We start from the raw sequence: 24,654 nt of genomic DNA, 5'->3' as shown, positions 1-24,654 counted from the left end.
CTGGGGTCTATACGCCCTGATCCAGTGTGTCCCACTGCACCCACACCTCGCTCAAAGCAACTTGTCCATGGGGGAAATGGACACAGAAACAAACTAAAGGTTTTAGGGATGATTTTTCCTGTTTACAAAAATGTTTTAGGTTTTCACGTACAAATAATTGAAAGTTGACTTCTGAAGCCTGAAGACCGTCTGGAGCTCCTGGCTGTGCAGCTCCAGTTCTGCATTACTGGCAATAACAGACAAACACAGGTGGACAGACACAATCGGATCTAGTCAAGCAAACTATTTTTCTGAGCCAGCCCACTGAAAGTGATGGAATTTCTATTTAAAGACGACAGAAACACTTTCCATGTCTCCTCAAATACCACAGAATACAATTTATGATGATATGCTCAAGTCTGGAATACAAATACCTTTACCTACTCATTTTTCTGGAATCCGAGCTTTCACCATGTGGCATTATCCCATTTAAATGAAAGCTAAAAATATTCATAATACATTGTTCTAAGATTTTTTTTTTGTTATGTTTATGGGCTTTTAAAATGTTTTTTGATACAAAAGTAACATACTTCTGGGGTTTTGGCCTCAATGTATTTTGAGAAAACTGTCTCTCAAAGCAATTAGATGCAGGTGATTTACTGACCTCCTCAGGACGCGTTCCAGTCCAACAAACAAATGCGTGACTTTTTTGTCAAAAAAGCACCACATCTCCAAAATCTTTAGCTGACTCTGCAGAATCACATGGGTCCTCCCCCCACCTTCTTTCAATGCTCATTTATAGAATAAGCCTTCAAAATAAAAATGCAATGTATTTCAGGGGCAAAGGTTCTGAAAGGAAGTTAATATTCAAAATCCAAGTACGACTCCAACTGCACAATGCTTCACAGGCACAAACTTCATCTTAACACTTCACCACATTACCTTGAGTCTGTAATCTCTGCTTTGCTCCTCCAAAATTATTTCTCCTACAACGTTGGAGATTTTTCTTCTCATGATTTTTAAGTGGTGCTGAGCTAAAGAGCCAATGGGTTCAAACTATTCAGAGTGCCTTTATAGGTAGTTTTGCTAGTATTTAATCTGACTGGCTGCGAATACTATTCGACTTAGAAATATTTTACTGGTCCAGATTGCACTGCACCCCACGAGCGAGGCTGTATGTAATGACAATGGACACAATTGTGTAAAGCTGATGCAAGGAAAAGCTGGAAGTAACAAACACCAGTAATGCCCAAGGAGTTTGTGAATGTTAGCTGCTCTGAATGACTACAATTTTAGATAATATTCAGTATTTTGCCTTGTAATGCAAACAGTAAATATACCAGAAGAACTCACATTCTAATCATTATGACTTTGGAAAACAGTAATTAAAAGCAAAAAAGCTTCAAAAGTAAAACAAATAGAGTGCCTTGATACCACTTCCCATGTGCTCCCAAAGGAAATCCCACGAATTGAATAGTAGTTGCATTCATCAGTTCTTGAACTTGATCTTTAAGATGTTGGTATTTCTTTACTTGCTCTGCTGCTGCATCTGCCAAAGATGTCGACTTACTCTCACATCTTACTGTGATGTCTACTACAAGGGCCTGATCCCCTTTAATATCAAGTCCATGTTCCTGTTAACCAGGAAAATAAATGACATCAACAGTCATACATCCATCAGGTGTCAGAAAATATAGTAGAAAAATATGAGTATGTTTCATGAGCTCTAAGATTAAATCACCAGCATCAGTCAGCTACTAAATTTGCATCCAAACTATAGTGAAGATTTTTCTATAAATGAAACATTACCGAATCTGATTCTCTCCAACTATACACTGAGGATGGACATTTACAACCCACTTCTGCTATTAGAAGACATGGCAACTTGCAGAAGTGTCCCTGCTTCACGACAAGCGATGTAAAAATGATGAAAAAAACCCCCACCCCAGCTGGTACTAAAAAAATGGATTAGTGGTTTTATTAAAAGTAAAATGCATTCAATGTCTTGCTCTGCTGCATCACATGCTAGGAGGTACTCTGAGGAAATCTATTGAAATGAATGTTGTGACAGCTAGCGTAACTTGATTCATTGTTCATGAAGAAATCAGAGTACAAAGGCACAGAGAATGCATCCATTTATTAAGGAGATGCACACGAGGGTTTGCCTATCCATTCAGAAGTTCTGTATTTTCTTTGACTTCAAAGATGTTTGCATTTATGACAGAAAAGAAAATAAGCAACATAGCCTAGTTTCAAGAACAAATAAAATACTCCCGCATTTGTTTCCTTGGCCCTCATAACACGAGTTCACTCGTTCCATCTCTGCAGATTAGAAGATTTCAATTCTTGCAGATTTCTATTCAGCAGAATATGCTCAAATTTTTCAACAAGTCCTGTCTTCGAAAGGCCAGCATTCACTACTCTTCATCTCACAAGGAACGCTTCCACTCTGAGGGATTCTTCTTAGAACTTACAGGCAATCCTCTTGGCCAAGTACAAGAATCAGACCTGCCAATTTTGAAGGGCTACAACAACAGCTTTCAACTGCTCAACAGTACCAAGGACATAGGAGCAGAGCAGCAACTGCACCTGCAGCTGTGTCAACTGCAGACCGATCACTGTTTTCTTTCAAAGAAGAATAAAATGCATGGAAACTTAAGGGAAAATATTCCAAATGTCACTTTCTCAAGTTTGATGCCTTTGTTCTGAAATTGCATTAAGACGTAGCATCTGAAAAGTGTCTCAATAACACCATGAGACATAAAAAAACCCCACAACCTCATGACAGGCTGAAAAGTGACCTGGCATTACAAAGACGGGTACTAAGACCCTGCAGAGAACGTTTCTTCTTGAACTAGCTAAAAACAGCAATAAAATATTTTCTCATATTTAAATAATTCAATCCCATTAAAAGTTTTAAGTGCCTAAAGCCTATATCTAGACTTTTCTGTTATAGTAGCACAATTCCACCCAATGGAATTGCTATTAGCAAACATAACACATCATGTTAATATGACTGGAAAATATCAGAGAAAAATGTAACTGTTATTTAAACTTTTATACTCTTTTGCCATGGATCGGACTTAGTGTGAAATTCTGCCCTCTGTGAGGAGTGTTCTTACAAAGCTAAAACACAGCTAGAATTTCTGTTAGCATTCAGTAAGTTTCAATTGACCTAGTATAATTGATTAGTTAATTTATTTGCTCTATTCTTTCTCCAGTATATTGACAAAGGTTTCAGACTTACGCATACAAGTAATTTTATTCTCAATCGAGTAGTCCATTAGAGTCTATTATATCATTAGCACGATGATACACATATGTCTTCCAAGCACTTACATCTATGGATAAATTTTACACTCATTCTGATCCAGCCACATGCCTAACATATTACTGTACTGGGAAAGTTTTCTCTCTGCACTCAACTACCAAACCCCTCCTGTTATCATTATTATACCACTATACCTGTTCTCATATTTGCTTGAATAGCACGAATTACATTAGTTTAAGTACATCAGTAGCACAGTTTGAACAATGCTGCTGTACTGGTAAAAAAAGTCACGCTCCTGATGTAAATTTCTAAGGTAGAGTTGAACAGATTTAGCAACTTGACAGGGATGAAGGAATGCACACGTTCCTCCCTACCTTCCCTAGCAATCTTGCCACTCCTCTGTGATAGATGCAGTGCTCACCTGACTGCGTCACAAGCCAGTTCAACTCACTAACCCAGCAGAAAATTACTCACTTTTTTTTTGTTGGGTTAGTTTTCCACCAGTTTACAAAACTGAACCAGGTTGTTGCACGGTCAATGCCAGAATTGGTCAAAGCGGAGGAAAAGAAGCAGCAGCAAAACATCATGCTCGCTCACCTTACATCATGCAGCTTCACCTAACTGCCATGGATACAGCACTATGAAATAGATCTAGCGCTATGTGCACTAATGCTCCTGACTTCAAATGCATGTCTAATTTTAAAGACATAAATAGGACTACTGCCTCATCTGGGCACACTTAAGTCAATGAGACTAATCACATTAATGGCTTTCTGCACACTGTTTGATACAACATAACTTTCTAGCAGAAACAAGCAGTGCATCTGGTAGAGAGGTGCAAAAAGTTCAGAAAGTTCAGAAAAGTGCAGAAAGTTCATTTTACCTGAGTCAACAAAATCTTTAGAGTAGAAGAGGAGACAATTCCAAGATTAGACTCTTATCCATTCAAGGGATGCTTTTATTATGGTGGCACAAATCGCTGATTTGTTATTTCAAGACATGAAAGACACCGTCCACACTGGGACTATTATATCTGTAAAGTCTTCCCAGTGGTACGGTGGCAAACTTAAGCTATGCATCGGCTCAGTGAAACAAATTAATGCGAACAAAACGTTTTATAGTTTTAAAGTCATATTCTTTCAGTTGCCACCACACCTAGCCTAGGGTTTCTACCAGAAGATCTACACCAATCAGCAGTATAATTTCCACAGTACCCTGGCCCCTCGTAGAAATGCGTCATTGCTACATAAATTAAGTTGCTCTATTTAGTGGATGCAGCATACCTTTGTTTAAACTAGCGTCACTCTCAGAAACTGAAGCCTTCAACAGTTTACAGTGTTCGCGTGGCCACACCCTCAGTTGCGTTTAATTATCTAAAGCATTACCTAATGAAACTGTTGTAGCAACCAGAACTATCCGAAAGAGCGAGCAGTTCACGGAACTTAGGCTGTCCATGCAGACAGTCTGACAGAATGTTTTGAGCTCACATGCAACTCAACGAACGAGCGCCCGACCGTCTACAGCTCTGCACACGTACTACGCTTCTGGTCACAGCTGACTCTTGAACAGGTTTTCAAGCCTGTACACTCTGTAGCCCTGTGAAGTAGTTTAAGATGACAAAAATACAGAACTGACCGGTCATGTTATAAATTTTCAAGTGCAAGACACCAGAGTGTTCACCTACACATTGAAGCTATTTGACACATAAACCTCTACATGCACGTACGTACACAACGCGCCAGGAGACTCCTGGTTGCTGAGTTACAGCTTATATCCAAAGACAGAAAAAGACAAACTATTACAGAAAAACTACATCAACAGCAGGCATTATATGACAGAAAACTGTATCCACAGGAAAAAAAGCCGGTCATACTAGTATAAAAAGCTTTATGCTAACGACAGCCCAAATGAATGGCACCAATGAAGGCAGAAAACGCTTGGAGCAGCTGTTACCCGGGGATGTAAGAAGCACTTTCAGCGGGCAGACACCGAGCGATCCCGGACCTCTCCCCCGCCAAGCCCGGCCAGCTCCAGTCCCGGGGCAGGGAGCCCACGGCACAGGCACAAGCAGCGTGTAAACCTCAGGGGCGCCGTCACAAGCCTGAGCCGGTACAACGGGACGGTTCCCGAGGGGAGCGGGGACCAGCCGTGCTCTGCCCGTCCCGCCCGGGCTCGGGAGGCGGACAACGAGCCGGACCCAGCACAGCTTCACAGAAAAAACCCGGTTTCGGCGGTTTTCCCATACAAGGCGAAAGACAACAGTGAAACTAGAGCTCCCCTACTCTCTCCCTTCCTCCGCTACCCCCTGATAAAATAAGCAGTAGAAAACAAATTAAAACTAAAAGAGAGACTTAACGGATAAGAGGGGGAAAGCAGAGGACGTCGGAGCCCGGCGGCGGCACCAGCAGAGCCCGAGCCAAGTGACAGCCGGCAGCACCACCCGGTCGCCGGCACTCCGGGCCGCCGGCCGGGCCCGCCGAGCCCCCGCGAGCGGCCGAACCCGGCCCCCGTCGCCGGCCCCGCCCCGGCTCCACCTCGTTCGGCGCCCCAGTCCCTAGCGGGACAGCAGCCGCCAGCGGCGCCGGGCCGAGCGCGGCCTGGGGCGGCGACACGGGCCGCTCCCGGCGCCTCCTCACCTGGTCGCGGCGACGGTGGCGATCGACGCCCGCCGCCCCGGAGGCAGGTCCCGACACATCCCGCAGAAACAGAGAGAAGGGCGGCGGGAACTGGCGGCGCCCCGAGATCGGCTCCGCTGCCCGCCGGCGCGCAGCCTCCTCAGCGGCGCCAGCCCGCCGCCATTACCGGCCAACGACTGACACGGAGCGGCGGCGGCGGTGAGAGCGGCGGCGCGGGGCAGGGCGGGAGTGACCGGCCAAGTCTCGCGAGAACCGGCCCCGCCGGCGACCTTCCCAACATGGCGGTGTCCCGCCGCTCCCCTCTGCCCACCGCCTTCTCTTCACTCCCGGCGGCGGCCATGTTGGGTGCGGCGCGGCCCCATCGCCTCAGCGGGCCGCAGCCGAGCAGTGGGGCGGCGCGGCTCTCCCCCGGGGCGCCTCCGCGCGCGACCCCGCAGCCCGCCTACCTTGCTGAAGCCGAGGCCGGGCTGAGGTGAGGAGCGGCGCCCGGCGCGCTGCAGGTGTACCCCGGGCGGCGGGAAGGGCTGAGGGCGGCGCTGGCCGAGCGCACCTTTCATGGTGCCCGGGAAGCCCACGCAGCGACGCGCCCGGCCCCGGGCGAGGCGGCCGCCGTCGGCTCCCGGGCTCGGGGCGGGGGCGGCCGGGTCCCTGTCACCTCACAGGCCCGGGGAGGTTCGAGCCCTCAGGCTTCTCTGGGCGCCAGACCCTCCCTCAGCCTCTGAAAAATGTCGTTTTCCAGTATTTTCCTCAAAGCTCCCCCACCCCTCCGCGGGTGTGCAGGCTTGACTTGCCGGTTCAGTCCACATGCAAATCATTTAAAAATAAAGAGCTGTGGCAGAGCTCTGGGTTTTGATGCAAGAACAGAACTTCGCAATGTTTATTAAACCGCCGCTGCAGAGCGGTGCCAACGCTGATGCTGGCATTCCTGAAGCGGCTCCAGTCGAAACTAGGGCACCATTTTTTGAGTCATTTGTATTCATAGCTAAGTCATCTTTATAAAAATATATTTTTTTTTTCCAAAATGAAAGCAGCTCTGATTACAGTCTCCCACTTGCCAAATTTAAGTTTAAATAAACAGCATTTGCAAAACTTCACGGAGATGACTGAGTACCGCTGGCTTAATTTCACTTTTTAACAGTCATTATAAACCCGGAAGAGTTTGTTAGTATACTATCTTCTTTTGCACAGATTCCACTCCAAAGATGCATTTAAACAACCCACGTTTCAAAAATAGGTCTAAGATGTTATCCAACTATAACAAAATTACTTCCACTGAAGAAGGAAAGTCATTAGAATAGGAAAAAATAAATTCTTCTTACAGTTATTTTGGGAATGTCTCCTTCAGGGCTTGTCTACAACTTCACCAGAGTCTGGTTTTCAGTCATTAGTATGACTGTTTGACTATCAATGCCAAATTTCTTGGGGGAGCACGGGGGTGGAGAGTTACCTACCCCAACTACCAAGGGATCACTAAAACTACTGGAGGTTTGGGTGGTTTTTTTCTCCTTTCCCTTTTTTAACTAAAAAGGATTAAACTATTTTTACATAGCCTCTCCTCTTGTGAATGGTCAACATTTTGCATATAAATTATTCCAATATGGGAACACCATACGAAAACACCCTAAACACTGAGAGACCATTACTTAGGCAATGCAGAACTTAATCATGTCACAATTACAGGATACCCATTTAACCTTAATTTGGCTCTTTTACATACACAAACTAATTACAGAGTATATATTCCAGCATAAGCATACCTCCTTTGAAACAAGAGGTAAGCTTGAGATGTCAGTGGTTAAACCTTTGAAAACTATTTTGTTTTACCAGACGAAGGAAAAGAAAAAAAATACGTGAACACCAAAAGACGAGCACAGCTCCAATGGGAAAAAATGGTAAGTAGTGCCTAATTCCCTCCTGAGTCCTCAAAGAGCAAACCCACTCCTCCCAAATGCAGGAGAAGACTGTAAATAATAATAACAGCAACGATGACAATTTCAGTCAATGAAAACAATATTACTACAGTGTATGGGAGCCCTGATCATAGACTAGGGCAAATTAAATTATTACATTCCCTGTCATCACCTAGTGTTTGTTTAAATTTACTGCTTAATATTGCTGGATTGGCAGGCTATTTAAATTACTCAGCACTTTTGTAATGCACTACCTCTCTAATTATGCTTTCAAACATAGTTTCTCTTTTCTGCTTGGAAGTGGTTAATCTAGTTTCATGCTCCTCCTTTTCATCTCCAGGCAAACAAGGCATCACATTAGAATTTTCTCAAACATGAAAATCATTTGTTTTCAGTCAGTCAAAATTAAAAGGCAATGTTTGTGTACTGGTTTTGCTTCTATGTGGCTTCTATTTATTCTCTGTATCTGTCAGTGGAACTTAATCGTAAAACTTTAGGTGATTTTTTCAAAGATTCCCTACCAGTGAACGGAAAGCTCTGACAGGCAAACATCACATGAAAAAAGAGAAAGACATTCTTACAGAAAATGCAGTCATCTAGTGAAATTCTCTAAGATTAGAAATAAAGAAACCATTTACCTGCAAACAGCCACGGCTGAGAGAAAAGGAAGAATTGAACACACTCCAGTTTGATGAATTACTCACTAAACTGCAAAGCAAAGGAGATAAGCACAGCAAGCACTGCCTGAGCACTGCAAGCGGTGAATGGAGACAGATAGTAAGTTAAAAGTAAAGAGCCACCATCTCATCTTACGCTAACTTGGTTATTGCAGCTTTAAGAGAGAGGTTTGGAAAGTTTTCCACTCCATACTACTCTTGCACACCCCTTCTAAAATTAGAAAGGGGCAGCTGGCTATTGCAGCCGAAAGATCGGCTGGAGCCCCCCAGACTCCCTCCCCCCTTGCCTTGACTGACACAGCTTCCAAGAGCCACAGAGGAATTTGGGGAAGGGTGCTTCCACCTGTTGGACATGGAATGAGGTTGTCCAGGCTGTCCAACTGTCAGGAGCTGACAATAAAACAGGACACAGGACAGCTGTGAGGACTACAGGAACAGCCCCCCCCTACACCTTCTCTGTACTCCTGCAATTTTGCAGTTTGTCTTACAGCAGAAACAATGCATGAAAAATTGTTTCTGTGCAATTTGGGCTTATAAAAGAAAGGGATCGTTTCAGATTTGTTCTCGAGAGTTTTTCAGACAGTCTTAGCACAGAATCTGGCAAGTTGTTCGTATATCATTACAAACCTCCAAAACCAGATTCTTTTTGCCTAAATACAGCATGCTGGCGATTGCACTGCAGATGTGTACAGCTGCATTCTGTACAGCAAAAACTTTTATGTCTACCTGAACACAGAGCTCACCTTGCCTTTTGCACTCAGTTTGAGCTGAATCAATTATTAGTGCAAAACAAATACCTTTTCAAAAAAAAGGATATGAAAACCATGACTTTTTTTAATTTGTGAAAAATGAGGAAATGCTTTTGTGGTATGAAAAACTAGGGGAAAAAATTAGTCCTTTTAACGAACCCGCTTAGCACGCTCAAAACTCCACTGCTCAGCGCAACATGACTCTGAGTAAGGTGTGAGAGACAAGGTAACAACAGACAGGGCTGCACCATTGTTTGGATCCCTTTTACAACATCCACTGCTGAAGGCAATATGGGTATTGCCATCCTCCAGGTGCACAGAGGTGGCAGTGGGAGCAGAGGTGGGACCACGCTCCACCTTTCGCCTGCCTGCCTGCAAGGGGGCTCTCGCCAGCTGCAGGGATCTGTCCGCTTGCAACCCAAGGAGCACTTTTGACTGTGTTTTCCAGTCCAATTTGCAGAGTGCTGGAAATTTTGTCTGCAAATTGGTGTGTAGCTGGTTCAGCTCCCCAAAAGATTGTGTTCTGCCCCGTTTGTGTGCTGTAAGCCCACAGAACAAGAAGCATCCTCTTCTCAGTCCCAAGGCCAGAGCTGGTGTCTTTGCTCTATATAAGCACATTTTTGCTGTTGCAGACTATTTAATTTGCTGAGCTGCTGACAGTTAGGGACAGTTCACTTCAAAAGTGAGATTTCTCAAGAAGAAGCCAAAGTATTTTACAGTTTGGAAAACATCAAATGGCTATGTTTGCTGCAGGCAATGGAATAATTATACAAGAAGGATAGTAATCAGCTGCCTGAGCAACACAGACAGACATTACTCTTCACCTCTGGCTGAGGAGGAGTTACTTAATGAGATCTGCATTAAGTACTTGTGGATATTTAATGTCAGTCTTTTAAGGACAAAGCCACAAACAGCTACAAAAAGGGCTGACTTCTTCAACAGCAGGAACAGTCTTCTAATCCTGAGCCTTTCCCCTCCTCCAGAAGAGGCTACTGTTTATACCATTTTGCTTTTGATTTATTTTTCCAGACTAAGTAGCACACCATATATTTGGAAACACACCTCACTCTTCTCTACAGTTAACCAAAAAAGTGATTCTCTTTTGTCTGGCACAACATTAAGTAGAACATTAAGTCTTTAGTTTCCAGGCACCTTCCTATTTTGTCTTGTTACGGGAACATAGCTCTTTAGTACCCCATAATTGGGGGCGGAACAGTTTTAGAAACAGAAAATATCCTCGATTACATATATTTTATTTGTATAAGAGCATGGAATCTCCTGCCTTCATGTCATAACTTAGTCTTCTTTTGTGGTTGCCAATTCTGCTAATTATATACTTTTTTCCTAAGCTAGTTTTTAGTAAGACTGTCCCTCCAGTCCGTTCACAGCGCACTAGTTTGCAACAGCAGAGGTACAGGAACATGCAGTTAGGAGTGGAACAAGAATGAAGTCATCCCTTTTGTCAGCTGCTGACTCCTGTACCAGACTAATCAAACAAGTGAACCATATCTTATTATTAGTTCCAGCTGAAATCAGAACTGAGGAATTAGTACAAGCATACCAAGTAAAACACAGTTCAGAGCTACTACCATTTCCTGAAGTGCTCCCTGTTAGAGAAAAGCCCTGATGTTATCAAATACACACATCTGCATCCCAGTATCTACCACCCCACTCAAGTTTCTTAAAAGTTCTAAATTTTGCAAAAGGTTGTATTTTAGGCATCTGTATTTGGTCAAAGGTAAAAGGAACAATCTTAAACATGTAAAAACACAAAGTCTGACTGCTTAAAATTCAATGGGCAAATCATAAAACAGCTTCTAAAACAAACAAGTAAATTTATTTTTAATGATTACTAAAATAGTTTACATAATATACAAACAGATATGCTATCAGGACACACTCAGAAATAAGTCACAGTTGTTTTCTTAAAAAACATTTGTCCAGTGAAATGTCCAAAATGTAAATGCCATCTTTTCCTTCCTGAGCTATTCTTAAACATCCAGAACAGCAGCACTTCCATGTCTTTTTACTGTTTCTATTTCTTGCCATTAAAATAAAAAGCACTATCCATTGCTGGCTCTCAGTGGTTAAAACAAATCCATCTCTGGTATAAGTGACCACAGATCTGTCTCTGTCAAACTGTGTTCTTTTATATGCTTAAGGTAATTTTGGCCGTTCCACGTCACACCCCAAACCTTTACTTGCGCAAAGAAGCCAGAAGCTCCAGCACCTCAAGAGGTTTTCCTGGTTAAGGACTTTTTGTAACAGGACAGCTCAAAGTGCTTGTGAATAAAGGATGGGTCCAAGAGCCACTAATCTCTCATGTGTTACAAGAAAATGTCCTATTAATTTGAGAGCAGCCTCTACATGTTCCTTCATACTCAATAAAACCAAATACACACAAACCAATAGTTCAAGAGCATACACTAATGGCAGTGAAATGGAAGTGCTGCAATTCTCTTATGTTGTACACAAAATACTTACAATAGATACAAGTACATGTTTTCAGTCTGGTGCAAGGGATTCTCAGCATGAGGCACTAAAAAAAATGTATTTTAAAAACATGCATTGCTAATCTAGCCTTCACTAGAAGCTTATACAGCAAGCAGCAGGTTATATGCAGACACATGAAGAAAGGTTATTTTTCTAGGATACCAAGTATGACAAATAAATAAATTCTCTTTATGCAAAAATAATCATCTTATTAAAATGAGAAATAATCTGTATCTTCCTAAACTTCTGTTTGGAAAGGAGATGTAATAGGTCTTTAGTACACACGACTGACATTTTATCATTTCCTTCCAAATTTTAAGACTTGCAAAACTTTGACAAAGAGCAGAGAATTCCTGGAAGCAGTGAGGCAGAGAGGTGCTGAGGGATTATTCAACTGACGTCAGTACTACTAACATCAAGCAATCCTTCATACCTCAGTTCTTCTCGCCTTCCAGAACTGTTTGGGGCAGGCTCACTTAAGGAAGAAATGCTTGCTGAAAGGTTCTCTACAAGTCACTATCTTTTAAGCAATTTTGCCATTTCTAGAAGTCACCAGAGACAGCTGACATCTATGTTGTGATCAGATGGATCAAGAAAAAGCTTGTGCTTAGACTCGCATTGCTTTATCATCATTTTCAGTTTAGGTTTTTTCTTATGTTAGAAGAAAAGTAAGCAATTCGGGCAGATGAAGGTGATGTTTTTGCATCCTATCCCCTTGTCAAACGCGATACCAGCTTTATGCACCATCAGCAAAGGATCCTCACAGCAAAGCCAATAGTGCCTCAAGACAGCTTCAGAAGCAGATGAGTGGTTCTGCACCAGTGGACACCTACTTCCAGCTCCAGGACGCCAAGCCTGAATAAGTCACTGAACGCAACTTACCAACAACCAGCAAGTTCCTTGCTTACATTCTGCAGTTGATTCAGACAAGTCAGAGTTAATTTAGCAGAAACAACCCTGCCAGTTGGTGGAGTTTCTTTGCACAGAAAGGCCTGTATGATGCCTGAGCTCAGCAGGTGCAGTAAGCTCTTCCCTGTTCAGCCATTGCAACATACGTTTTCTGTCTTCCTCCTTTCCCAAGTCCTCTCTGATAACTTTTATGTGCACCCCTCCACAAGGAGGCCCTTTTCAGGCCAAACAGGCAACACAAGATGAGATATACGGCTCCACAGTCCACTCAGCTTATCTGTGTCCATGCTATTATAAGAACTAGGAACATCTGAACTGGTAAACTTCGCCCAGAGGAAATCCCGGACTTTCTCCTCAACTTCTTGCAAAGTGAGGCTCTTTCTCAGCGACTGCTCGTCCAGGAGAACTGTCAGCAGAAGAGCCACATCCTTAAAAGCTGCATTTTCATGGTCACAGTACTTGTAAAAGATTAAGGTGGAACCTGCGGGCAGTAACTCAAATCGATGCACCACTGCTACCTTCTTGCCTTCTCTGAACCCAGAGCTGAGCTCATTATCTACCTCCAGCTTGACAATGTCACTATCCAATATGGCTTTGTCTGCCCCGTTAATTTTGATTGTAGTAGCATTCTGGGAGAAGGCAAAAGCATCGGCAATCTCATTACTTAGGCACCTCAGTGCTTTCTCAGCTTCTTGGCCAGCTGTGAACAGTAAGATGGCTGGCTCCAAATGCAGATGGGAAGCATTAAGGTGTTTCTCAAGGAACACATGGGTTCTTTTCCACAGATTGGGGTCCTGACTTTGGTAAGTATTTTTAAGTTTCTTCATCCGGGCCCGAAACGCTTGCAGAATTTGAGTATCTCTACTTGACAAAGTTGCATCTAGAAGTTTTGGTATTTCACTCCACAGGACATAAAGCAATGGCACACCAATTAACAGAAACAGTAACAAAGTCCGGCTCTTGTGAAATCCACTCTGCAATTCACCATCATCTGTAGAAAGGAGGAGCAAACAAGAAGAAAACAATGTTTTAAAAGGAATCAGAGGTCAACAAATGAGGAAAATAAGAGGAAACAGTAGAATTCAATGAACTCATCCCACTCTCAAGCTACTGGTGCAGCAGCTGAAGAGCATAACAATGATGTTCTAGTTAAAAAACCCAACAACTTTGAACTTCTTTAGCAACTTAGTGAAGTGACAGCTTTAAAAAAGGACTTTTTTTTTTTACACATTTTCTGATTGACTAAGAAATTGGGTATTCTTCTGATAGAGGAGCTCTTCTGAAAGTTTGTCAATACTCCATTCTATTTAATCATATCCAAACTAAGAGCTTAAAACAGTTCTGAAAAAGCTTAAGCTTTTTCCTGCATTTAGACTCTGCAGAAAAGGCCCTATACAAAACCTGGCATCACCAGAATGGTTTCTGTGTTGTTCGTTCTCCTCCCTATACCCATAAAGATAAAATTAGTTTCTGCAGCAGTGTTTGCATCTCAAACACTGGTGATCAACACTATCAGAAAACATTTGTGGTCTTTGGATTAGTCAGCTTCACAAAGAGTACACACAACAAACAGTGCACAGGAAGCATACAGAATATCAGATATTTTGATTTGTTTTTTTATTTGGACAGTTAAATTAACACTTGTTTGACCTACTACAAGCATAAGGCTTGATTCTGTTCCCAGTAAAATTACTGACAAAATATGCCAAGCTCCCTGGAAACAGGAAAGAACTGTATACCTTATGCTACCTTTTTATATCCTGTCTTTTATCAGGACAGCAACACAACAACTGTTAAATAAGAACACCAGGCCTGCCTCAGTTTTAATCTTACAGCAAATCTTGTAAATACTACAGATGGAAGACCTTAAATTCAGGTGGAAATGTTACCCATTATACAAGACACTTCCTTAGTGCTGAAAACACATGCCCTAGGCAAGCCAGTCATCTGTTCTGGCAAGGACCCTCAGTTTAACACCAGCTACCAGGAAATCTAATACTTGGACAGGCATGAAAATGGTTAAATGTAACACACACATAAACTAGAAGTGAAAGCAGAAGGCTTACTTTTGGCCAAAGGCTGTGACTGCTTCCCTATACTGGCCTGATCTCGAAATTTACTTCTGCCTGTTAAGAGAATAAGAAAGGAACATGAGAAAAATACTAAGACAACAATTCTAACCAATCTTGCAGTGTGAAATATGGCAAGGAGTTGAAATTTCCAAACTGTTATTTTCATTGAAAAGCTGTTCTTATTTATGCTTTTATGTACAAAGTTCTAGAAAGCCTACAGGAAGGTTAAAAAAGCACCCTTGCATGATACCTTGTTGAAGCAAACCCTGCTAAGTAGGAGCAAAGGCAAGGCTGTGAGCTCATCCTGGATACGGCTGTATCAGGTACGGGGCTTTCTGTTCTTTTCTGCATCACTCGCCTTCCTGTGCTCGGGCAAGGATAGTCTTGAAAAAGGGAAATGACACGTTCACCTCTATTACTAGGCTGAGAAGTTCCATTCAACTGGCAGACCAACTCTCCATCTACACCATTTGCCAAACATCTGCTCTTAAGCCATCTTGACAATCTCGCATAAAAAGTGCAAGTCCCCAACCTATCACAAATCACCCGCAAAGATATGTAACTCTTGAAAAGTTATGCAAATAAAAAGGGGTGCATTTCAAGTACAAGATGATGAAATGGCAGAGATTTCACAACCTGTTATTTTCTGCACAAGGATCCCATGTCCCAATTAAGTTTCCTGATTTTGCTCAAGAATTTAAGGGACAGAAAAATGGAAGTTCAATTAACACACATATTAGAAAAACAACATAATGCAAGACACAAGTAGCAAAAGCAAAGTAGTATGTTAAAAGCATAGTCTCATATCCCCTCCATCTAGCTTGGGTCAGAAGCCTGCTTCATCAGTAGTCAGTTTCTTGGGATGAATTATGCTTTTAAAGCAAAATGCAAGCTTTCAACTTCAAAATATACTTTTGGTCTATTTATTTAAATGGGCTTAGACAACAAAGTACATGAGACATTATCCATAGAAGAGTGTTATGAACAACTTTCCCAAGAGACCAGTATGAATATATACAGTGCAATTATCGGTCAGCATGTTTTCTGCATTTAGTCAGTTAATTAAAAAGACATGAAAATTTCTGGCTCCTTGTGAACTATGGCAACTGGTTCAAAGCTGAAGGCTCTTTAATAATATATAACCAAATCAGGGTACTGTCAATGGCACTATTGAAAATAAATTGACCAAACACACCCTGCAGTAGTTATTTCAAGAACACTAAAATAAATTCTATAACCTTGTTTCTGTATGAATGTAATCGCAGAAGGTGCTAAAAGCAGCTCTGGTTTAAGCCAGAGCTTAACTGGCTTAATGAGCTACGCTATTCTGTAATTTCAACCCCCCACCTCGATAGGGCACAGACATGGAGCTTGTGACTGGCTAAGCTTATGTAAGTCTTCCAATAGTTAACAGATCAAAATCACCTCAATTCTGTAATATTTTACAATGTAGCCCCGTTTGCAGAGACTAGGTTTCATATTTAGGAGGCAGCTGTGATTCATACTCTAAAGGAAAAAAAATATTTCAATAAACAGTCTAAAACCAGATCCTATCCTACCTAAGAATCTCGCCTTCTTTACAACACAATTTGCACAAAGGCCAAGCAAATTATTTGTCTTGCCTAACTCAAAAGGTGTAACTTCTGCAGATACTTTACAGCTTTCAGAGTTTCAAGTGATTTTCCGCAGTTCTTCACCCAACACACAACTGGTCACTCTGCAGCACCTATTACCTCTGGCACAGGAAAGAAAAAGTACCAAACTAGCAAGAACTTCCTGCATCAATTCATTTTTCACAAATGTGCAGCTACCACAAGACAAACTTCACTTCTGAAAGGCACTGTGGTTTTAAAAAAAAAAAACAAACACAAACCCCTCAAAAAACCTCCAAACAACCCCCCCAGGGTTACAAGACTTAGTTTATCTATATCTGTTCAGGAAAGAAACAAGTGCCGAGACATTAAGAACAGAGGCTACTAAGAATTCAGAACACTTTTCCCCCCTCTTCTTTCAAGTACTCTTCCAAGAGGAAAAACAAACAAAAACCCAAAGCAACAAATCCACAAAAACAGCCAAAGATAAAAATCTGGAACACAAGGTCATTAGATGAACAGCCTGGAGTTTGCCAGCAAAGAAAAATGCTGCTCCTCTCCAGGAGTATAAGACAAGTAATTCAATCTTAGCAGGCCACCGTTACTCGGGGAAAGGCTAGAAGGGAAGGTGATACGTACAAACTAATCTAACATTCACTGCTACCAAAAGGTAAAGGTTTTGTTCCCTTCTTCAGCTAAGCCCCACTAGTACATGCTCTGCATTTACTGATTGTCCCACAAGTTTACTAACCCAGCCAAAAGAGAGAGGGAAATAAAAAAGAAAAAAAGTGGGTCATTTTCTGTGGTCAGCAAGTTGAATAACCTCAGAGAAGGGCTCTGGCTCTGGAATGCGCTGCCTTCTCCAGCTTCCATTTGGATGTGCCTCCTGGGTCCCTTTCAGCCTTGCCAGACAGATTGTCCCAGGGCACAGGAAAAACCGTAAGCAAAGGAAAAGAATCCTGTACTTTTCACTTAATTACAGGGAAAGACTAGGTATCTATTTTTTTTTTTACTTACTCTGTGATGTTGTTGAAGAGTGCTCTTGATTTTTCTCAAGGAAGTCAGCCTTTCCTTCTGAAACCAAAGCACAGATGAAAGCACTTGGTTATCACATCAGAGGTCAGAATAAGACAGACAAGCCATACATGCTTTTAGCTCTTTCTATGAAATTTTCAAAGATATTTAGGGAAGGACTATATGAGGTACTGCCAAACCAAGTCTGTGCTGTATGACAGCCTCTTGGACCCTCTGTAGATGGAGAAAGCCACTATTATCTAATAGAAAGGGCTTAATTTGGCCCTTCACCCTGCCTTTCCTAATATGACACAAAATTATCGTTCTTATTTTTTCTTTTGAAAAGTAATGATGCAATAGCAATCAAATGCAAAGGATGGGGAGGATTAGGTGATTGCTAATGGAGGGTACCAGATTTGTTACTTCTGAAACCAAACCCATTCCAGCAGGAGGGAAAAAACCAACCCCAAAAATAGACAGTGTAAAGCTACCACCTTAACAACACTGCTATCAGACCAGAGGGGCTCCAGCAAACATGGGCACGTTCTTAGCTGCCCGAGCAAAATGCCTGCATGTGCACCTGGGAAATAGCAGGCTGCGATAGATGGGTTCTTGTGCACGTCTCAGCTACCCGGTTCACATTCGAGTTTTGTCAGTCTGCGCTCCCGATTGCTTTCAGTGCTCTCCCATAAACACTGTGTCATTAGGACTGTTACTGACCCTCGCCCTCTGACCAGTTACCAGCTCTCCCAAAAACCTCCCTTACATAGTGTATCTTTTTGGATGTATTCGAACCACCTGTAGTAACCTAACTACCTTCTGCTGGACTAAAAAGTATCCCTTATTTTCTTCCTCACTGTATTTTCCTATTGCTTCTGTGACACACATCAAGAAAAATCTCGGAGCAATTGAAGAGAAAAAGTGCTCCCTCACTTTGAAATCACTTGGTATAGTCAGCTTCCCCCCGCTAAAGTCAAAAGTAAGTTATCTTTTTAGAAAAAGAACAGTTTTGTTTTGCATTGCCTGAGGCAATTAAAAAGATAAGTAACATCATACCTGCTTCAAAAACTGTTATAAGAGTGGATCTTTGTTTTGCTTTTCAAAAAACAGACAGCTATGTATCAAAGTTGAAAACTGTGCTTTCTTCAAGGTTTTACACCCAAGCATTTGACTGTCATACTGCTATCAGTTTTAATTTGACTCATGGGCAGGAATACACCCTGATTTTTTTTTTTTTTAAACTTCATCCATTCAGATTTCAACTCAACAACTCCCTCTTTTGTAATAGAACTGAAAGAATGACAGTTTAGCACATATAAGCAATCATTTGTCACATCATGGAAAAGGTACTGATAAAACTGGTGTTGTTACCTTTTGACAGCGTATAAATGTTTGGTTGAAGCCCTGCTGGTGTCTCGGGTTCGTTACTGTCATAAGCCTTTGCTTTTTCCTTTATCAGATTCTCCTGAAGAAAGTAAATTGAAGAACTGCCTGTCACAAGGCAAAAGGAAAAAAAAAAAAAAAAGAGAGGATTGATATAGGTGCAGTATAATTTGTGCTTGTAACATCGCAAAACTGAAGGGACCAAGACACAGTTTCAGAACATACATGACCTAAATCAGTGATTTTCAAGTTGTGATGTCCCAAGAGTTACTTTCTTAAAATGTAACCAAAAAAGCAACTAAGACTTGAAAAGCTTATGGTAAATTTGAGTTCACTACAAATATAGCTGTCTACACCACCACATGCATTTACTTTTTTACATATTTTTTTTTTATTTTTAGGAATCCTTGGCTTAAAAACACTTTAAAAACCCCAGACATCAACACACCAAATGCTAAGAGCCAGGAAATGCCTTACACTAAAGGGATTCAGTGTAAACTAGTAAATACACAAACACAGGAGTAAAGAGAATTTTCCCCCCAGCTTTGGGCACACAACTTGCAAACAATAATTGCGCTGTCTTCCACAGCATTAGGCAGAGGGGAAAAGAGAGAGAAACAAATATAGAACATAAGTCTCCTTTTTATGTAGTCCAAGCCATCCTTTAGTTGGGTCTCCTTCTCATTAACCATAATTGCAATCTAGTGCACCTATGCTCCTAACTTAATCCCCTCAGGTAGCTGGGAAGAAACTAAATCAACGCTTTCAGATTGTTTTCCAAATTACACAGCCATTCAGATGCTGAAACCCAACTTAGTTAATGTTACTAACTGGAAAGAATAAAGCCCTGTAAGGTGACAGGAGTCACAGAGCAAAGGTCAGGGCTAGGAAGCCAGCCAAAAGCAGAACACCAGGAGAAGAGGTTTGAAAGCATAAAGTCCTTTTATTCTTTTAATAGGACTGGGTCCTCCCGGGGTTTAATGTGTTTCTATAGCTCTTTTACCATACGCACAAGGGCAACACACAGCTTGCCACCTAGTGTTTATTAATTTTACTTCAAGAAAAGAAAACATAGCCTATTTCTAATATGCTCTGGCAGCTTTAGTATGCCAGTGTATGTGAAGCATACAAAGGAGAAAAAAACCACAAAACAAAACAGACCCAAAACACAAACAGGGGAGAAAACTCTAAGTTTTAAACTAAGATATTAAGTCATAGGTACAACAGTGAAGTATTTGCACATGGTGAGCGGGATCATATATTTTCAAAACCATCTTAAAAGGCTGTTAAGGGACTGATTTCCCACCAAGCTAAGAATGAAGGTACTCACCAAATTACTTGATTTTCAGGAATGCCAAACAACATACCCATATTATTTCACTACGTACTGAGGTTTCGCAAGGACAAATTTCACTAGTAGTGGTGGCTAGTAATCACAAGACCAGAAAGATCTATGAATCTAAAGAGGGCTACTCGTGCAGTCCATACTTTTTAATTCCTCCCCCCTCAATCAGTACTCTGTGTCTCTCAAAGCGTTCTTAAAAGTTGTTGTAAAAAGGAAAGATTTAAATATATACACCATCATTTCTCACAAGAAGACAGCTTGTGAATCAGCACCTTCTCTGACAGTATCACCAACAGGGAGAGTATTAGTGCAAGCAGACAGCACCCACGGCATCCTGTAAGAGAAAAGTAAACTCCCCCTTTATGAAGTTTATCTTCCCTAGAAATATATATAAATTCCAGTCCAGACATGCCTGTTCTTTCCTTACAAGGCCGTAAGCCTCCTACCCAAAGGATCACTCCTGCCTCCCAGGCAGCTAGCAAGGATTTTCCAATCCACCTGAAATCTGCTAGCCACCCACCTATTGCACAGTCACCTCCTCAGAGATGGCGATCTTCTCACTATCCCCATTTCATACACCACTTTAATCAAAGGCATTAGAAATCTGTGAGTTCATAAACTACAGGTTTATAAACCAAAATATAAAGCTGCTATTTTAACAGTGGGACTTGTTAAGTCTAGTACATATCTATCCCTGGGGGTTCAATCTTTTTCAACACAGCGATAAGCCTGCAACATGTTCCACATGTTCCAATGTTCCACAGCAACTACAGACAGCACAAACTCGAGTGCCAAAACCACCAAGCACCTGCCTGTAACTCGTACAGTCGCACACTCTACTTTCATATTTTAAGACAACTTCAATGGAGATTGCTAGCACTTATCTCTAGCATATATCTGATCTAGAAGATGCCTGATTCAAGGCAAGGTTTGTGAGCTCTTAAAGCTTTTTAGCTCTGGAAGCAAGTTTTCTAATCTATATTTAAAACCTCTAAGCAGAAGCCAGAAACCAGTTTCTCAAGTTGTGGTTTTGCTTCCATTCTGCTCTCAGGGAAGCTTGACAATTATGTCCTTATAAAAATCTCCCCTGCCTCACAGACCCTGCATTCCCCTAAACTCTGCAAAAAACCCCCCAACACTCCATAGATACAGGTAGGAGGATTGTGAGTGGGGGAATTACCCTTCTCTTCTGTATAAAGCGTTAAGGTCTCTCGTACTTTTATGCCTGTTGTGAATATAATCAAATACTGCCGTTAAGAGCTCGGGGAGGTGGGGGAGAACACGTCTTCCCCCAAACTAATTTTTAGAGATGTCTACATTAGGAAAAAAAAAAAAAAAAAGATCTGCTCAGCTATACCTCCTAAAGCAGCCCAGCCACACTTAAAATACTAAGTGTGTTAGCACTCTGTTAGCAACAGCTTCCCACAGCTTTCTTCAGATAAACCTTTGTACTTTCCCAGAGAAACACTCATAACCTCTCTCTTCCTCCCTCAAGATAAGATTTTTCCACGCCTCCTGGAAATTCTGCTTCTGAAGCAGAATTTTTTTAAGGGCTGTGCCACATAATTAAGGCCATGCACTGCGGCTGTCACAAGCGCTTGGCAACAGCCCTGTCCGAAGAATATAGATGGGAATGGAGAATAGCTGTATACAGTGCAATTCAAAATAGACCAACAGAGTAAAAGGAAAGGAAGTACAATTTTCTTGCAGTTTTCTGCTAGAATGACAGGCTACAGCCACTTGACCGCATTACAGAAAGTTAGCATTGCTCTCAAGTTTTGAGAAGGATATAATTTTCATCCAATAAAGAAACAAGAAGGTGCCATGCAGAGCTAACAGTATCCAAGAACAAGTACCAACGTATGCTTGGTGCTTCAGAGAAAGGACCAGCAAGCCCCAGTTACGCACTTCCTCATAAGCAACGTTGCTCACTGCACAGAGCAGTCTTACAGCGATCTGTTTTTGCAGCTCAAGCTACTTTATTTAAATTCAGCCTTTAAAAACAAAGCGGTGTTAGTGAAATCGGTTATTCCCCATTTTAATGCTGTGATAAAACACTATTCCAAGCGACGCACTAGGTAAAACAGCCACCTAAGGGCTTCGGAGTGCACCCATCATTTTGGAAGACCGAGAAGCACTCCTCATCACTTACATATGGAATAACAACCGCAGAGGGATTTCCTCGCCTGTACGCCAGAACCACGGTAAAACCTGCAAAGGAGCTAAACCCCAGTAAGCTCTCATTTCCCCCCGGTAACCTCTCCGAGTTAAAACCTACCTGCCGATCTACACGCTTTTATAGGGGGTCGAGTCAAGGAGTCTGGAATCCCAAAGTGACGATCGTCTCCTGGAACAAGAAGCTGGTGAAGGGCGCGGCAGGGCCGGGCAGCTCCGTTCAAGCCCCACCGGCTGCAGCCCGGGAGCACCAAACACCCCTTTCAGACTCACCGGGCTCCCCCAGTGTTTCCAGCGGGGCTGTGCAGGGGAGCACCCCCCGTTTCAGTCCCGTAGGTCGATCTCACACACACACACACACCCCCCGCCCCCCCGACCCCGGGCTGCACCTACACCCCTGCCCCGCAGCCAGCCCGCCCGCCCCACTTCACGCCGCCCCATCGCGCCCTCAACCGCGGGATCTACCACGCGGCCCTGCGCCCGCCCGCGGCGCTCACCCTCCAGCGCCCCACCGGGGCCGGGCTCGGTCGCGGCCTCCACCTCGGCCTCCTCCGCCGGCGCCGGCGCCGCCGCCAACCGGGGGCTCTTCCGCCTGCGCTTCAGCTCGGTGGCGTCCGGCTGAGCCTGCCCGTCGCTCCCCCCCACCATCCTGCCCGCTACCGCTCCGCGGCGCCGTCGCCCCCTGCCCCGGCCGCCTCCCACCGCCTCTCCGCGCCGTGCGGGAACGAAGCTGCCGCCTTCCCGCGGCGGGGGCGGCTCGGCAAACCTCACTTCCCGCCGGCCCCACCGCGGGGCGGTCTCAGCGCCCGACGCTTCCGCCGCGTCGCCGTCAGACCCCGCCTGCGCGCGGAGGGGGCGCCGTGGCGTCACGTGGTACAGCGGCAGACCCGCCATGGCCCGCGCCGCCACCGCCACCGCCCCCCCCCCCCCGCCCCGTTACCCGCTGAGGGGAGCAGGGCCGCCGCCGCTGCTGCCGCCGCTGCCGCCGTGCCCCGCCGCTTCCCGGCGGGGAAGGAGGCCGAGGGAGGGCCGGGCGGCGGGGAGCAGCCGTTCTCGCGGCCCGGCTGCGCCGAGGCTGCCCTCCAGTGAAAAAAATGAGGGAGCGCCCGGCGCGCCGAGCCGCCCCTTCGGCCGCGGCCTCCCCCCAGCCCGGCGGGGCCCCGCGGGGGCGGCCCCTGAGGGAAGGCCGGGCTCGGCGAGGCCTCCGGGCGGGCCTGGGCCCGCTGCCCCGCTCAGGCAGGCGGTCCCGGCCCACCGGGGCTGGGCGAGACGCGTCGGCCGCGGCAGGCGGTTTGTCTTCCCGCACCTGAGGGGCCGAGGCGCGGACGGAGCCTCCGGGGCTCGGGCAGCCGGCGGGATCCCCCCTCCGCGAGGTCCCGGGTGCTGCCTCCTCCGTGCCGGAGCGGGAGAGGGGGTCCCCGGCTGCATGGCGGTCTGTCCCGCCGCGGTCGGAAGGAGCTGGGTGCTCCGAGTGAAAGGTGCCCACGGGTGGGAGCACAGCGCGCGCGAGGGTTGTGCGTGGAAGATCCGCACGCCTGCGTCTGCCTCGTCGTCCCATCTTTTGGTGATGCGCTGACATTTTCTGTAACCGCCGCACAGATGGTTACCAGGGCAGCGAACTGTTCGGGAGTAGTTTGGAAACAAATCCTAAGGGATTTCTTTATGAAAAAGATGATTTGGGGAAGACAATAGTGACATCTGTAATGGCACTATCTAAATTTCCAATGCCCCGGAATGCGTACGCTCACGTTTGTGATGTTACTTATTTGCAGGGCTGTAAACAGGGCTGTAAACAGGGTAGATGTTCCATGCGCTCAGACAGGAAAGCCGGCTGGGGGAAATGCCATTTGGTCTTCACTTCTGCAACTGTCTTGTCCATATATTTCCAAATCAAACCGATTTTAATGCGATAGTAGCACACCATAAGTGTTCCAGTTTCATCCAGAAGCAAGCGAGTATTTGTGAGATAAGTTATGCATACCTCCTGTACCAGCCATAGAGTAAATATCGTCGTTCTTTTCAGATGTAAAAGCACAACGCAGACATTGAGCAATGTTTCCTAAAGCGAAAATAAAAGAGGATGTAATGAATATCACCTCAGGAGGTTGCAAAGCACAGCTGAACTGTCCCTGCAGGTCAAATCAAGTAGAAAAAGACATGGCAGTGACTGGCTTGTGATCTCTGGGCGGGCAGAACTCCAGCTACAAGCGGTGTCACTATATTCGCAAGTTTCCAAAGAAAGTTACTAAACAGTTACATGATGTAAATATTTTCATAGCCCATCCTTCCTAATTCACCTAGTCACTGCTGACTTTTCTGCAGATTGAGAGAAAAATGTTATTCCTGTTTAAATAAAACCCTCCATCAAACCTGAGTTAAAAAAAGACCAGATTTGTTAAGTTGCAATTCTGCGTCCCGGCTCGTATCCCATGACTTTATGAATGCTAAA

General features: G+C 44.0%; 2 protein-coding genes across 15 annotated transcripts in view; both read right to left on the bottom strand.

Annotated features, from left to right (window-relative positions):
* The window catches only part of CEP350 (centrosomal protein 350), a 77,430-nt gene extending 71,347 nt beyond the window's left edge, over positions 1-6,083 (bottom strand). For all 12 annotated transcript variants that reach the window (XM_054834452.1, XM_054834451.1, XM_054834462.1 and 9 more), the window contains exon 1: positions 5,887-6,083. The gene's annotated coding sequence lies outside the window, so the exon portion shown is untranslated. The remainder of the gene's footprint in view (positions 1-5,886) is intronic.
* Positions 6,084-7,077: 994 nt separating this feature from the next.
* On the bottom strand, positions 7,078-23,406 carry LOC129209682 (torsin-1A-interacting protein 1-like). Of its 3 annotated transcripts, XM_054834466.1 has the most exons (6): positions 22,703-23,396; positions 22,309-22,377; positions 18,674-18,793; positions 17,306-17,362; positions 14,691-14,750; positions 7,078-13,615 (listed from the first exon to the last, which is right to left on the bottom strand). In XM_054834466.1, the coding sequence occupies exons 1-6, from the start codon at positions 23,097-23,099 to the stop codon at positions 12,813-12,815; spliced, it is 1,506 nt and encodes a 501-aa protein (XP_054690441.1). In that variant the 5' UTR covers positions 23,100-23,396; the 3' UTR covers positions 7,078-12,812. The 3 variants fall into 3 exon arrangements, with proteins under 3 accessions (XP_054690441.1, XP_054690442.1, XP_054690443.1); XM_054834467.1 differs by lacking the exon at positions 14,691-14,750 and having other exon boundaries at positions 22,703-23,406; XM_054834468.1 differs by lacking the exon at positions 22,309-22,377 and having other exon boundaries at positions 22,703-23,403.
* Positions 23,407-24,654: the final 1,248 nt, after the last annotated feature.

This window comes from Grus americana, chromosome 8 (assembly GCF_028858705.1).
Source record: "Grus americana isolate bGruAme1 chromosome 8, bGruAme1.mat, whole genome shotgun sequence".
In the NCBI taxonomy this organism is placed as follows: domain Eukaryota; kingdom Metazoa; phylum Chordata; class Aves; order Gruiformes; family Gruidae; genus Grus; species Grus americana.
Note: the sequence above shows the minus strand (reverse complement) of the source record. Positions and strands in the feature narration are given on the sequence as shown.

What these genes read in the sequence shown, in the direction of transcription:
- LOC129209682 (XM_054834466.1), bottom strand. Translation starts at nt 23,099, where the DNA reads ATGGCGGGTCTGCCGCTGTACCACGTGACGCCACGGCGCCCCCTCCGC. An exon ending in CATTTATACGCTGTCAAAAG is followed by an intron (nt 17,363 to 18,673) that starts GTAACAACACCA and finishes CTTTGGTTTCAG; the next exon opens with AAGGAAAGGCTGACTTCCTT. An exon ending in CTCTTCAACAACATCACAGA is followed by an intron (nt 14,751 to 17,305) that starts GTAAGTAAAAAA and finishes TTCTCTTAACAG; the next exon opens with GCAGAAGTAAATTTCGAGAT.